Raw genomic sequence first — 15,960 nt, 5'->3', positions numbered from 1 at the left:
GAATATGGTTTCAGCTTCCTAGAGGTGCTTAGCAAAGTGTGCACCTAGTTTCGGCATCATCTAGAGTTCTGCTAACACAATAAATTAGAAATTTCCTACCTTGCTCTTCTCGGACTAGGACTCCACTTACCGCTATCTCCGATACTGCCAAGTACATGTATAGTTGTTCGTCTGTCTGCAATGTGTGAAGCAGCGGTGGGCTCGATAGATATAGCTTGAGTTCCTCCAAGGCTCGTTGGCACTCCAAGGTCCATAAGAATTTATTGTTCTTCTTCAATAGTGAGAAGAATCGGTGGCTCTTATCGGAGGACCTCGAGATGAATCGCCCCAGGGTGGCTATGCGCCCGGTTAATCTTTGCACGGCCTTCACGTTGTCCACAACCATGATATCTTCGATGTATTTGATCTTGTTTGGGTTGATCTCGATTCCCCAGTTGGATACCATGAATCCGAGGAATTTACCTGACCCAACTCCAAACGTACATTTCTCTAGGTTCAGCTTCATATAGTATTTCTTCAATATGCTGAAGGTTTCCTGCAAATATTTTAAATGGTCCTTTGCTCGCAGGGACTTAAGCTACATATCGTTAATGTAAACCTCCATTGATTTTCCTATTTGTTCCTCGAACATCCGATTTACTAGGCGTTGGTAAGTGGCCCCAATATTTTTTTAATCCTAATGGCATCACGTTATAGCAGTATGTGTTTTATTTAGTGATGAATGAGGATTTTTCGTGATCACCTGGGTTCATCCGTATTTGGTTGTACCCGGAGTAGGCATTGAGAAAATTGAGGATCTCATGGTCGGTCGTGGCATCGATCATGCGATCGATGTTGGGCAAAGGGAAAGAGTCATTATGATATGCCTTATTCACATCCTTATACTACACACACATTCTTAATTTATTCCCTTTTTAGGGACTACCACTACGTTTGCTAATCAATCCAGGTATTTAACCTCCCGAATAGACCCTATTTTAAGGAGTTTAGATACCTCGTCCTTGATGAAAGCATGTTTGGCCTCGGACTCGGGTCTCCTCTTCTGCTTGACCAGATGGAACTTCGGGTCCAGGCTTAGCTTGTGAGTGGTTATTTCCGATGGGATCCCTGTCATATCAAGGTGTGACCAAGCAAAACAATCTATGTTAGCTATAAGAAACTGAATGAGTTTTTTCCTGAGCTCAGGATTTAACCCTACGACCAGGTATACCTTCCGATCGGATAGATGCTCGATCAATATGACCTGTTCTAGCTCCTCGACCGTCGATTTAGTGGCGTCAAAATCATTGTGGACTATAAAAGACTCGGGAATCCCGTAACCATCATCTTCATCATTCCTCTGCTTCTCCGGTTGGGTCGGGGCTGGTGTTGGTAATTGTTATTTAGCTTCTTGCTTTGTGATCGAACTCGACCCCTTTGTTGTTGCAAGTGCGGATATCGGAATCGCCTCTTCGACCGCAAACATCTCCTTTGTGACTGATTGTTCTCCGTAGATTGTTTTAATCCCACCTGGTGTTGGGAATTTTAACACTTGGTACAGAGTCGAGGGCACTGCTCTCATGTTGTGGATCCATGGCCTCCCTAACAAATCGATGTACCTCACGTCTCCTTCGAATACATAAAACTTAGCTTCCTGGATGGTCCCTTTGGTATTCACCGGTAATGTTATCTCCCATTTAATGGTTTTACATGCCATGTTAAATCCGTTTAGGACCCGGACTACAAGCACGATTTGATCTTATAGACTAGGCTGCTCTACGACCTTCGATCGGATGATGTTGGCTGAGCTACCTGGATCAATTAACACACACTTAACTAGAGATTTATTTATGAGTACACATATTACCGGTGGATCATTGTGTGGCTGCACGATCCCTTCCGCGTCCTCATCTTTGTAAGACAAGGTTCCTTCCGGTATGTAATTTTGAGTCTGTTTTTCCCTCGTGATGGATACTTTGGTGCGCTTTAACATCGGCCCTACCGATGATCATGTTAATGATGTGTTGAGGTTCTTCTTGTTCGGTCTATTTATTAGAATCCTTATTCCTGAAATGATTCTTGGCTCAGTCGCTTAGAAATTCTCGAAGATGCCCATTGTTGAATAGTCAGGCTACTTCCTCTCTCAACTGTCGGCAATCCTCCGTTCTGTGATCGTGAGTGCCGTGAAATTTACACATCTGTTTAGAATCCCTTTGGGTTGGATCAGATTGTAGAGTTCGAGGCTATTTGGTATCTTTGATGCGTCCGATGGCAGATACAATAGTGGTGGCATCGACGTTGAAGTTGTACTCCGATAATCTCGGTTCTTCTTTAGGCCCGACGGGCCTAAAGAAGCTATTTTTTCTCATGAGTCCCCGATTTTTCTGACCTCGATCACTTCTCTTTTCGTTTCTCATAGAGCTTCGCCCGGATCCACGACTTCTTTGATCTCCATTGTACGGATGATACCGATCCCTATTTGATTTCGATTCACGATCGATGTCTCTCTTGACTATGTCGATGGTTCTGACGGGATACACGGACCCGGAAGGGCCCCCAAGCTGATTATCTTCGACCCTAATTTTCGATTGATATCGGTTATGGACATCGGCCCAAGTGACAACCGAATATTCTACCAAGTTTTGTTTCAACTGTTGTGAAGCCAACGAGCTCCTAACGTTGAGTCCTTGGGTGAAAGCCTGAATGGCCCAATCATCAGCGACCAGTGGCAGGTCCATCCGTTCCATTTGAAATCGGGACACGAACTCTTTGAGCATCTCATTATCCCTCTGCTTTACTTTGAAAAGGTCTGACTTCCTGGTCTCGACCTTGATAGCCCCGACATGTGCTTTCACGAAAGAATCTGCAAGCATAGCAAATGAATCAATAGAATTAGGAGGTAAGTTATGGACTTGTGGTGCCATATCATAGCTCCATTTGACAGGGTCTCTCCGAACTTCTTCAACAAAACAGACTCGATCTCATCATCCTCCAAGTCGTTCCCTTTGATGGAACATGGAGGTTACATGCTTTTTTGGATCGGTCGTTCCATTGTACTTAAGAATCTCGAGCATGCAGAACTTCTTAGGGATTGGCTTTGGAGTCGCACTCGGAGGAAAAGGTTTTTGCACGAACTTCTTGGAATCCAGGCCTTTCAATATCGGCGGTGCTCCTGGGATTTGGTTGACCCTGAAATTGTAGGTTTCCACCTTTTTGTCATTAGCTTCAATTTTCTTCTTCCCTGATTCTACCCGTTTGGTTAGTTCCTCGAGCATCTTTATGATCTCGGGGTTAGTCCCTAATTCATTTTCATTCGACCTCTCTGTGACTGGTTCATCCCTGCGAGTGACTTCTCGGGACGGATCAGGTTCAATTCTGCTCGGTGTGCGGCTTTGGTTCTGTAACTAAGATATCGTCGCCTGTTGAGCGTGCAACATTTCAAAAATCACCCGTAGACTGATCCCGTCTCCTCCAATATTTTTGTATATTTTGAACTGCCGATCGGGTTTCACCACTGACACTATTCTCGAGGTTAGTAGGTAGGTTTGTGTCGATAGCCACATGTGAATTAACATCAATTGAGTTTGCGATCGGAATTCCGATGGGATCAACGGGCGGTACCTCATCACCGGGCACTATGCTGTTATTTTCACCGTGATAACCAGACTCATTGTCAACATGTTGGGGTACTGATTGAGAGTTCGACATTTTGAGTTTTAACCTAAAATTAGAGACACTTCACAGAACAAGTGTAAAGTAGTGTGTATTATGGTGATTTGTATCAAATAACCACTATTATCCTTAGCCCCACGGTGGGCGCCAAACTGTTTACCCTCAAAATCGGATAACAATTGAATTTGTAAGTGATTTTAAGGATACATAGATTAACTTAATACAAAATGATAAATTATATTACAATTGAAATAAATAATGATAAAGTAAATGCAAATTACACGAATTGAATAGTCTCAGCCTTGGAAGGTTAATCACCTTTGAGCCGGACGTACTTCGATCGGTATCAAGACACAGAAGAATAAGAGATTAAACAGAATAATAATGTATTGCCTTGGAATGCGTGTTTTATAAGTAATCAGACCCCTTGATATAGTAGGGGAGTCCTACATTAGTTAAACTCTATAAAAGGTAAAAAATCTCTTGATTTGCTGATTGTCAGTTCCTTATTGGTACGTGCCGAGATTCCCGCCGTAATATCCGATCGGTCACGAATATTTCGGTCTTTCTGTTATACTAACAATGTTTTTTCGAGGTCGTTTGAACCAGGACCGATTTCGGGGTCACGACCTCGGTGTTCATCGAAGGCAGGTGTTTGGGCCCGGTTGCTAACCCTGTGGGGCATGAAATCGATCTTCAGCCCTTTATTGTCAAGTTTCGAGCTTGACCCACTATATCATACGCGAGCTCGATTTTGACGGTATACCACTATAAGGAAAGGAAACAAATGAAACGAATTTTTAGGTCCTACCATCAAAGTGTAACTCATAACATACAAAGAATAAAGAGGAACCTTTGTCTAACAAATACATTACACAGATAGTGTAGTAAATAAAATGATATATCCATTGAAATTTTGTTTCTGTCTCAAATTAATATTTATTTTATATAATAATGTCGGCATATATTACATATATCCACATTGATTTTTCTTTTGAAAATATTTACACAAATAGATAAGGAAAATATTTTATGAAACGATGTTGTATGATACCCTTTATTCTCCAGTCCTGAATCCACCGCTAAAGAAGCAAAGCAAAAAGCAATACGCTTTAGCATAATAATATCAAGAAACGACAAGAAAGGTGATCTTAGAAAATTAAAATTTCGGATCTTTACTTAATAATTGGAGGTTTCTTTTGTATCACGAGTGTATTAGGGATATTATATCTTTTATAATAAAATATGAAAAAAGAAAACTTTGACTAAGGCATATGTCACAAGTCAAAGTTGTATGTTTTAGGATTTGACAACTATTGTTCTTGTTGTCCATATTCTAAGGATATATATCACATAACAAAGAGAGGATTCAAATGGATAGCATGTGGTCCAACAAATAAAAGAGTTTGAAAACCCAAGGTTTTACACTAATGATGTTGTTCCATCACCAAATTCCACCCCATGTTCATCCTTGAAAATTAAAAATGTTTGACACAGATAGAGAGAAACATTAGAAAAAGCAAAAAACAAAAAGAAATCTTCCTTATCTTAAGTGCATGAATTGGCCCTTCCTCATCTCACCATCATCAAACATGTTGAGAAAAGTTGGGGCAAAAGGGAGGCTAAAAGTGGGAACTGCAATGCATAATGTCAATGCACAAGCAAGATACTTAAGGAACACAATGAAGATTAGCTCAATCCCTTTATGAAAGATGATTATTATGAGAGAGAATCAATCTTTGGATTATCTTTTAGGTGCTATTAGTGTCAGTTTTCTTTTTATAACTGTGTTCAGGTTAACTTGTGATATCTCACACCAGCACAACACACGTATTAGGTAACTATATCAACTATCAAGGACTTACAAATGCAAAGAAATTACTTAATATTTTTTTCAATTTAGTGCACTACTAGTGTTAATCTTGGAGAACCACTAAAATTTTTGTGGGTATGGGAATAAGGATAGACCTGAAAAAGTATTCTTGAGATATGAAATTATTTAATAAAGTTATGTTCTGTCATTGCCTGCTGTGCTATGTACTCATATTTTTTAGGATGAAACTTTTTAGAACTTTAAAAAGAGTTCTTATTGGCCGCAGATTTTACCAAAATAAATTTGAGTTTTATTTGGCAAATACATATTTGACCATAGATTTTGCCTATATTTTAATAAAATCCCAAATTCTAAAACCAGTTCAATAGCTGATTTTGGGCCAAAATATCACTATTATATTTTTTAAAAATTGCCCCAAACTCACCATTTATTATTTTGTAATAATGTTGCTTCGTCTTCTCGGTCCCCTGATAGTGTATCATGTAGTTCATTATAAAAATAATAATTTTGTATCAAATTTATTTATGTTCAGGACTATGGTTTGCGATAATATAATGAATGTTATTGATAATGATATTGTTGGGTATTTGTGATAGTTTTTAGAACTTGTGGGTATAAGTCATGTTTCATATTTTTTCAAAATAAATTTAGAAAATATATTTTGAAAACTTATATCCAAACACATTTTCATCTTCAAACCAAATTTCATCCTATGCTAGCTCAGAGTGGTCTAATGTAACCAAAGGGTATAGAAGTTTCCACTTCTCAGTCTCACTCTTACATTTGGTTTTCTCATGTTAAAGAAAAAACCTATGACTAAAAAGGAGGCTAAGTCATAGAGGCTTCTTTTAGTAGCCCTTTTCATTATTTTTGAGTTTAGAAAAGAACCTAGGATAGATTCTATGCAGAGGGCATAATACCCACTAAAGAATTTAATCAAGTTTTATCATCTTGTTTAATCTTATCTTATCATTATAGAGGGGTTAAATCATAAAACAATTTGATGAACAAAATCACGCCAAAATTGGAGGCTAAATTGTCTCATATGCTGATTACTTCTCTTTCTATTGTATAATCATTTTCAAGGCCTGCAATTATCTTCGAGACATATTGTATGAGCTCTAAACTTATCGCATTATCACATTTAATCAATGGAAAGACGACGACAATTATGTCGATAAGCACAATGTTTTTATTTTTCTTATACTTTCCGGTCCATAATAAGTAATATTTTGATCTGTTTATTTTGGTCCAAAATAAGTATCTTTTTATATAATCAAGAAGAAATTAATTTTATTATTTCAAAATTTGACCTTATTTACATATCCCAATGTGTCAAGTTAACAATATGCAAGTTTTAATTAAGGGTGATTTAGTCATATACTTTTTTTTTCTAGAAGTTAATATTTTTTAAGGAAGGTGTCAAATACCAAAAAATAACTTATTATGAACGGAGAGAATATTAATTAAATGTTGATTGGGAATCTAATTGAGTGATGGATTAAAAGCGTTGTTATATGTTGATTAAGTAACAAAAAATGAATGTGGAGTGAAATTATAACATTTTTCTTTTTCCCACTTCATTTGACTAAGTGAAATTCAACCATTGAAAGAAAAAGGGCAAGAAATGCTGAACACTTTACTACGTTACAGTACTGAACTGAGAGTCAAAAGGAACACCAAAAGTATATTCATTCATTACACTAATACCATAACACTATACACAAAGATTGCATAGTTCCAAGAAATCATAATAGATATATACCCTTCTTTAGTAGTGTTTGTGTACCTTATTTTTTTCCTCCTTTTCCCCTTTGTATGAAATTTTACCTGCATCACACTCTCATTCCGAACTTCACTCGGGAAACCACATGAACTAAATTCCAACTTCCTCACCCCCACCCCCTACACCCTACCCTACCCTCATCCTCCTCACCCCCACAACCCCCTTTTCTCTCTGCAATAACTACTGTTCTGCTTCCTTACTGGTACTTATTATCAACAGAAGTATTTCATTATTCCAATATCTCAGTTTCCTTGTCCTCTCTCTCTCGCTCATGCAAAGAAGCCTTTTTGCTCATATCTTGTTCTTTTTGCTCATTTCTTGAAGTTATGGAAGAAACTGAAGAGTCAAATAATAGAAGCAAGAAATGCAACTCTAAACCAAGAAGTGTGAAAGGGTGTGCTAATAATAATAATAATCCTCATAGTAATAGTAATAATAATCGGTATATTGCTTTTGGTTTTCGTAGTAATCAGAATCAATACCAAACTTACCCAGCTCTACTTCCTCTGCCTCCTACAATACCTCTGCAAGTGGCTGTTGCTCCACCTTTCCCTCAAAATCACAACTTTACATCAAGAACCCTTTTGCAGAATCAGCCATTTCTTGCCACCCCTTCTGATTCCCAACTCCAAAACTTTACAGGTAAATTCACCTTCTTTCAAGCCCCTTTTCAGTTTATGAATTCTTTCAGTATCAAGTGGAAGAAAAAAAAAATATCAGATTTTTCTGCAGAAAGTGGAAGTGTTGGAGCATAATTAGACTTTTTATTACAGTATTATATGCCAAAGCATGAAAAAGAATAGCTCTCTGTTAATTCTTTATTGGTGGAGTTTTACTTTTTTCTTACTTTGTTCTGTTTTGTTCAAAGTTTATTGCCAAGAGTTGAATCCATTCTTTGGTTAGTATTAAAGGAGCAATTCATTACATTAACATTCTGCTTCTTATCTTTTCCTTTTTTGATGTCACTCACTAAACAGAATAATAGTTGAAAAGATCAGTTTTTTTCTGCAGAGAGTAGAAGGATTTGAGCCTATTTAGACTTCTTATTTACAGTAATATATGCAAAAGCATGAAAACAAGTAGCCTTCTCTTCTTTATTAGTATTACCTTTTTAGCATGTTCTGTTTTGTGCACAGTTTATTGCCAAGAGTGAAGCTTTCTTTTGACATTAGCAGTGTGCTTTACATCTTTCTGTCTTTTGATGTTTACTCATTAAGCAGCCTCAAAGGTGCTGCAAAGGCAAAATGATGTGTCCAAACAGAAGGATTTATTGAGGGTCAAGGCTACTACCAGTCCAGAATCTTTTGTGGTGGCAAGAAGACCTGATTCTGGTGGTGTTGAAGGAAAAGTAATCTCTCTTCTTGCTAATCATTTCCTTGTCAAATTTGATCCTTCACAGAAGATTTTCCACTATGATGTTGAAATTTCACCTCATCCATCTAAGGAAGTTGCTAGGCTAATCAAACAAAAACTTGTAGAGGAACATTCTGTTGTGTTATCAGGTGCTCTTCCTGTTTATGATGGTGGAAGAACTATATATAGCCCTATTGAATTTCAAAATAATAAGATTGAATGTTACATTAGCCTACCAATTCCTAGTAGTGGCAACAAGTCTATGGTCAAGTTACAAAAAGAGGGACAGCAGATTAAGATTTTTCGCATTAACATTAAACTGATATCTAAATTTGATGGGAAAGAACTAAGTAGCTACTTGAATAAAGAAGGGGATGGTTGGAGTCCACTTCCTCAGGAATATCTTCATGCATTAGATGTTATGTTGCGCGAAAGTCCGACAGAGAAGTGTATAACAGCAGGGAGATCATTTTATTCGAGTTATATGGGAGGAGAAAAAGATATTGGTGGCGGAGCGGTGGCGTTAAGGGGGTTCTTTCAGAGTCTTAGACCAACACAACAAGGGCTTGCTCTCAATGTTGATTTCTCAGTGACTGCTTTCCATGAGAGTATTGGAGTGATCCCTTACTTGGAGAAGCGCCTCGACTTTCTCCGCGACATTTCTCAGAGGAAAACAAAAGGCTTGATAGATGAAGAGAAGAAAGAGGTAGAGAAAGCATTAAAGAACATAAGGGTGTTTGTTTGTCACAGAGAGACGGTTCAGAGATATCGTATTTGTAGCTTAACTGAGGAAGTTACGGAAAACCTCTGCTTTCAGGATAGGGATGGTAAAATTCTAAGAATAGTAAACTACTTCAAGGATCATTATAACTATGACATACAATATAGGAACTTGCCGTGCTTGCAGATTAGCAGAAGTAAACCTTGTTATCTTCCTATGGAACTTTGTATGATTTGTGAAGGACAGAAGTTTCTTGGGAAGCTTTCTGATGATCAGACTGCAAGAATACTCAAAATGGGATGTCAAAGGCCAAGGGAAAGAAAGGCGATTATAGATGGAGTCGTGACAGGATCGGTTGGACCAACAAGGTAATTTCTGCCGTTGCTGCCGCATGTTACTTCCTTTTGTATTGCCTATATTTTTCTTTTTGATAGTGCCTTAGTATCAGATTGGTTCTTTTCTTGACAGTGGAAATCACGCTAGGGACTTCAAGCTCCAAATTTCAAGAGAAATGACTCAATTGTATGGTAGAATTCTTCAGCCTCCTAAGCTTAAACTAGGCGACCGCGGTCTGGTTAGAGATCTTATTCCTTCCCGTCATGATAGACAGTGGAATCTTCTGGACAGCCATGTATTCGAAGGTACTCGAGTTGAGAGATGGGCGCTAATGAGTTTTGGTGGAACCTCTGATCAGAAGTCCAACATACCAAAATTCATAAACCAGTTATGTCAAAGGTGTGAGCAATTGGGCATTTTCCTTAACAAGAATACAGTGCTTAACCCCCAGTTTGAACCCATGCATTTGCTCAACAATGTAAAACACCTAGAAACCAAACTCAAGAAGCTGCATAGAGCTTCATTTAACAATCTCCAACTTGTTATTTGTGTGATGGAGAGAAAACACAAAGGATACGCCGACTTGAAAAGAATCGCTGAGACAAACATCGGGGTTGTAACCCAATGCTGTTTGTACCCAAACCTTGGCAAACATAGCTCACAGTTTTTAGCAAATTTGGCTCTCAAGATCAATGCCAAAGTTGGGGGATGCACAGTTGCATTGTACAACTCATTTCCTTCTCAAATACCACGGCTCTTCAAACACGATGGTCCGGCTATTTTTATGGGTGCGGACGTGACTCATCCGCATCCGCTTGATGATTCTAGCCCCTCGGTTGCTGCTGTAGTTGGTAGTGTGAATTGGCCAGCAGCCAACAAGTATGTCTCAAGAATGAGGTCCCAAACACATAGGCAGGAGATTATTCAAGATCTCAGCACAATGCTCGGGGAGATTCTTGATGATTTCTACGAGGAGCTACTAAAACTCCCCGAGCGAATAATCTTCTTCAGGGATGGAGTAAGTGAAACTCAGTTCTTGAAAGTACTTAAAGAGGAGCTACAGGCTATTCGTGTAGCATGTTCGAGATTTCCAGGTTACAAACCTCCCATTACTTTCGTGGTCGTTCAAAAGAGGCATCATACTCGGCTATTTCCATGTGAACTTGATCCGTCGTCAACTAGAAACCAGTTCTTTAATGAAAACATCGCACCAGGTACAGTTGTAGATAGTGTGATCACACATCCAAGAGAATTTGACTTCTATCTGTGCAGTCATTGGGGTGTAAAAGGAACAAGCAGGCCAATTCATTACCATGTTTTATGGGATGAAAACCAGTTCACTTCTGATGAACTACAAAAGTTGGTTTACAACCTTTGCTACACATTTGTGAGATGCACCAAGCCTATTTCACTGGTGCCTCCAGCTTACTATGCCCATCTTGCTGCATACAGAGGTAGACTGTATCTCGAGCGTTCGGACTCGGCTACTCTAACAAGAAGTTCTAACATCTCTCGACCTGCACCACCAAAGACAACTCCTTTGCCTAAACTCACTGAGAATATTAAAAAGCTTATGTTTTACTGTTGAAATTATGGCAACTGCACATAGTTCTTTCTAGCTAATCTTCTTTATTGACAGTTTAGTAGTTTGATCTAATGTAATTTTTATACAGTAGATCTTTGTAGCTAGATGACTGTTTAACAGTTTGATCTCAAGTTAATTGCTATGCCGGTTAAATAATCGAATCTTCCAAATATATTATTGAAGCTAATTCCAGAAAGTTTTACTAGAATTGGTCAGGAGATTTGGCTTTGTAGTTCATTTCAATTGTTATTTCAGCTACATGACCCTTCTCAAATAATAACACTAGAGATTTGTAAATAAAACACGAGATATTTGTATGGTCATTTTCTTCTAGTATTCAAATTATAATATGTTTCATTCATTTCTCTAACAAGGCCACATCTAGGGTCAGTTATGCCTGGTTTTAACTTAAACATTATATAAATAAAAATAAATGAATTAGAATTAGATAAATGTTTCTGAACTAGCCCTTAACTCAAAATTTATTACGTCTAAATTATATATGTTGCTATGCAATATTATACAAACTTTAGGATCACTGTATGGACGTTGGACTATCTAACCGAATTATTTAATGCTTTCCTTAGACATGCAACTTTAGAACATGAATTGTCACGTAAAGGAATAAACTATAACCTTTAAGCTGATAGATAAAAGGAGGGCCTAACCTAAGAATATACGACCTACACATACTACAACGATAGGTCACATTAAAGATTGAAAAATAGAGCAGTATATAGGAATTAGGATCTAGGGGTAATAGGGAAAAATAATAAAGAAAACTTAGAAAAGCTGGGGAAATTCTTGGTAGGATGTTAGAGATAAAGCAGAATAAAATATTGTCTAAAAGCTGAAGGTATATACACTGCCAATTAATGTAATCTCTGATTTTGTCAGAGGTGTTCTGCATTTATGCATGATAATTAAATTAGAGAGATGAGAATTACAATAAGAACAAAAAAAATCTTTTACTGATTAAAACTTTTATTTTTCTCTTAATCTCAAGTTTTTAAAATCATAAGATTTAATATTACACAAAAATGTTAGACATATATAACATTATAGAATTCTAAAATCTTTCTTTCTTTCTCGAACTTGTTTCTCAATTAAAAAAAAATCCTCTTATCACCACCAATATTAAGGCAAACGGGGAAGGGAAAAAAAGAAAGAAAAGAAAATGCTAACTGTTGCAAGAAATGTACAGTACAGAGCAGAGAGAAAAGGCATACTATACTGTCAGTGGAAAAGAATAAATGAACAGAGAAAAGGTTGGCTATTTCCTTCACAGTTAGACAGAGAGAGTGAAAGGGGGTGGGAAAGAAACAAAACAAAAAGCTAAGAAAAGATAGGATTCGAAGTAAAAGGCACAAAGGGTCTGACTTTCGACTTCCCTTTTTGTCTTTGTTATTTTTTCTTCTTTTCTCTTTCTTTCTACTTGTAACAGTGCATTCATGTGTTTCTGATCTGTTAATATAGTAACACCTTCTCTCTCTTGCCCACAAGCTTACTTTTTCTGTGACTTGAAAGTACTGCACAATGACTACAGGAAGGTAACGAGAGCGATTTTGACAGTTGGTGGGGATTTTACATTCACAGTATGCCAGGACCATTATTTTTCGAGTCCGAAATCAAATTGTGATTCTTTTGGACTCAAATGACATAAATAAATAAAAATTGTGTACCATTTTATATATATCGCGATGAATAATTGCGTTATATATAAAATGTGGCCTCACCAATAATTCATCTGCACTTAACTGACCCATCAATAATTCATATGGGTATAATGCATATTATGTATGCGTTATACATCAATTAATTGTACCCACAGACTGATTTTTTTCTTATTTAAGGAATTTCAGAATTTGGTAAAAATCTATTCAGGATCCTTCAAGTCTTCCGAAATATTTGTTCGTTAAGTTATTTTGCATTTTGTCATAATGTCCGAAGAGCAAAAAATTAGGGTTTCATTACATTGGGAGGGGGAGGGGAGGGGGTGAGGTTGTGGCGGAGAATAACTCAGTACGTTATAGTTATTCTCCATAGTGTCATGTTAAGTTGCCACTTATAATGGAGTACGATAGATTGGTATCGTTGTTATGTAAAAAAATGAGTGTGAGCAAACGTTCGGTGAATATTAAAGTACCAGAAGATATCTGTATTCTGTTACTCCGCAAGGGGTTGCTTGTTATGCTGAGTTTAACATCAAAGACGATGGAACTCTGACAGATTTTTTGAGGACTCCAGATGAACACCGGGAACTTCTTGTGATAAAAATGCTGAAAATGTACGTCAAGGCTGAAGACGTTCGCAATAATGAGGTTCCGCAAAATAGGAATATCCCTCAATCATCGTGTTATTTTTTTGGAGCAGTTTTATCCGAACAGGTTCCAGGTAAAAGAGTTTGGCCAGATCTAAACTTATCTCCACGGACGAATGTGGAGCGAGGACATAATTTCTCCCCAAGTTTACATAATCCACAAGCCGAGTGGTAAACTTTAATTTTCTTTTATGTTACGATATTTATTTTTATGTATTGAATTTGTATTAACACTCATATATTCCACAGGGGGTACCAGCCAGATATGAATTTTACAAGTTGTGAACCAACAGACAGTTGGAATATACCTAGTTTTGGTGTATTGGATCATGGTGGTCCATCGGGGAGTCATCATGAACAGAAAAATGTGCATCATGGAATATTAACACATTATGATTTGTAAGTGAATTGATAAAGTTTATATTTAATGTTTGGATGAATTTGAGAAACTCATTATTTTATTGGTTGTGCAGTGAAAACGAGCAACTTAAAGATCCTGTCCTTACTCAATTGCCCCAAAACGACATATTTAGTCGGGATCTGCCAGATGCGCAGAGTCAGGAAGATGATAGTGATTATGACAACAATACTGATGAGTCTGGAGATGACACACCCTTCCCTGATGAGGGTGATGATGATGAGGACGAGAATGATGAACCTGATTTGACGAGGGAGCATGTACCACCTCCCGTTAGACCGAGAGTGTACGAGTCCCATGTACCGTTTCATTCAAGGGAGATTCCCTACCTTGATCAGTTGCCAAGTATGCCGTATGTCGATGCCCTCACAAGGGATCTTGACGAAATTCGAACAGCAATATGGGATAAATATAGAGCAACAATGCTGTCAAAAGGCATGCTTTTTGTTGATAAAGCGTGCCTAAGCAGGGCGGTGCAAATGTACAACATAAAAGAGTGTCGTGAGATCGTGGTTCATGAGTCATCTCCGAAAGTATACAAGGTTATTTGTCGTAGATGGTTTCAAGGTTGTAATTGGATGCTGCGTGCGAGAAAGTTGAAAACAAATATGTGGATTGTGGAGAAATACATTGGCACCCACAATTGTGAAATGGACATATTCAGTGGGAATCATTTTAACTTGAATATTGACTTGATTTCTCTTATCTTGATTTCACACATTGAAGCGTCCATAAGGTATAAGATTAAAGAGTATATAACATCTGTCCACCAGGTATATGGATGTACCATTACCAAAAGAAAGGTATTTCTCGGGTGTAAACGTGCGTTTGAAATTATTTATGGTAACTGGGATAAGTTATTTGCCGCTCTACCAAGGTGCATGACTGCATTGCAGCACTTTAACCCCGGGACTGTTGTTGAATGGAAGCTTGAGTGGAGTCTGAAAATACTAGAATACATATTCAGATATGTGTTCTGGGCATTTAAACCAACCATTGATGGTTTTGTACATTGTGGGCCGGTAATATCCATAGACGTCACTCAGGTCTATGGAAAGTATGATATTAAGTTGTTGATCGTTGTTGCAGTAGATGCTATGGAAGTATATTTCCCCAAGAATTTGATATTTGTGCCAATGAAAGCCAAGAGACGTGTTTTGAACCACTTGAAGGAGCACGTTGTCAGACAACGTTCAAGTATTTGTCTAATATATGATCGGCATGGCGGTATTTTAAGTTATGTACAGAATTTGCGTGCATGGACGGAACCATATACCTACCACCATTACTGTGTTAGGCACTTGAAGGCCAACTTCCAGAGGGCTTATCCGAACAAGAACTTGCATGATTTAATGTGAATGGCTGTAACAGATCACCAAGAGTGTAAATTCAGGAGGCGAATGGAATTGATTAGGCAGGAAGACCCAGAAGCCTATCGTTGGTTGATGCGACATGAGTTTGACAAGTGGACTTTGCATGCGGATGGTGGTAGAAGATAGAGAATTCTGACTATAAATGTGTCAGAGTCTTTCAATGGGTTATTAAAGTCTGCACGTAGATTGCATGTCACTGCCATGGTGTAGATGTCATTCAAGCAGATGGCAGAGAGGTTTGTTGAAAGATCTAGAGGTGCATCGTCATTGATGGAAATGGATATTGAATTTATACCACAACAAATGAAACGATTTGAGAAATATAGGAAGCGAGCACAATGGAGGTACATCACAATTGCGGGAATAATACACACACCGTCAATGAAGCTAGAAGATTATGCTCATGTGGAAAATGGTTAATCTATCACTTGCTATTCTCACATGCCATGAAGTGCTTTCAACATACAGGTTTCGCGGTAACAAGGTACGTTAATAAAGAATATAGTGTTGTTGCATACTTAAACACCCATAGTGGATAATTGCAGTCAGTGGGTGCTGAGCATTATTGGCCGCCAGAACCATT

General features: G+C 37.9%; 1 protein-coding gene across 1 annotated transcript; it reads left to right on the top strand.

Moving 5' to 3' along the window:
• The first annotated feature begins 7,272 nt into the window (after positions 1 to 7,272).
• On the top strand, positions 7,273 to 11,451 carry LOC107831587 (protein argonaute 7-like). The gene is made up of 3 exons (XM_016659372.2): positions 7,273 to 7,913; positions 8,492 to 9,713; positions 9,814 to 11,451. The coding sequence occupies exons 1-3, from the start codon at positions 7,598 to 7,600 to the stop codon at positions 11,267 to 11,269; spliced, it is 2,994 nt and encodes a 997-aa protein (XP_016514858.1). The 5' UTR covers positions 7,273 to 7,597; the 3' UTR covers positions 11,270 to 11,451.
• Positions 11,452 to 15,960: the final 4,509 nt, after the last annotated feature.

This window comes from Nicotiana tabacum, chromosome 9 (genome assembly GCF_000715075.1).
Source record: "Nicotiana tabacum cultivar K326 chromosome 9, ASM71507v2, whole genome shotgun sequence".
Taxonomy (NCBI): Eukaryota; Viridiplantae; Streptophyta; class Magnoliopsida; order Solanales; family Solanaceae; genus Nicotiana; species Nicotiana tabacum.
The sequence above is the reverse complement of the archived record's forward strand: the minus strand, read 5'-3'. Positions and strand labels throughout refer to the sequence as shown.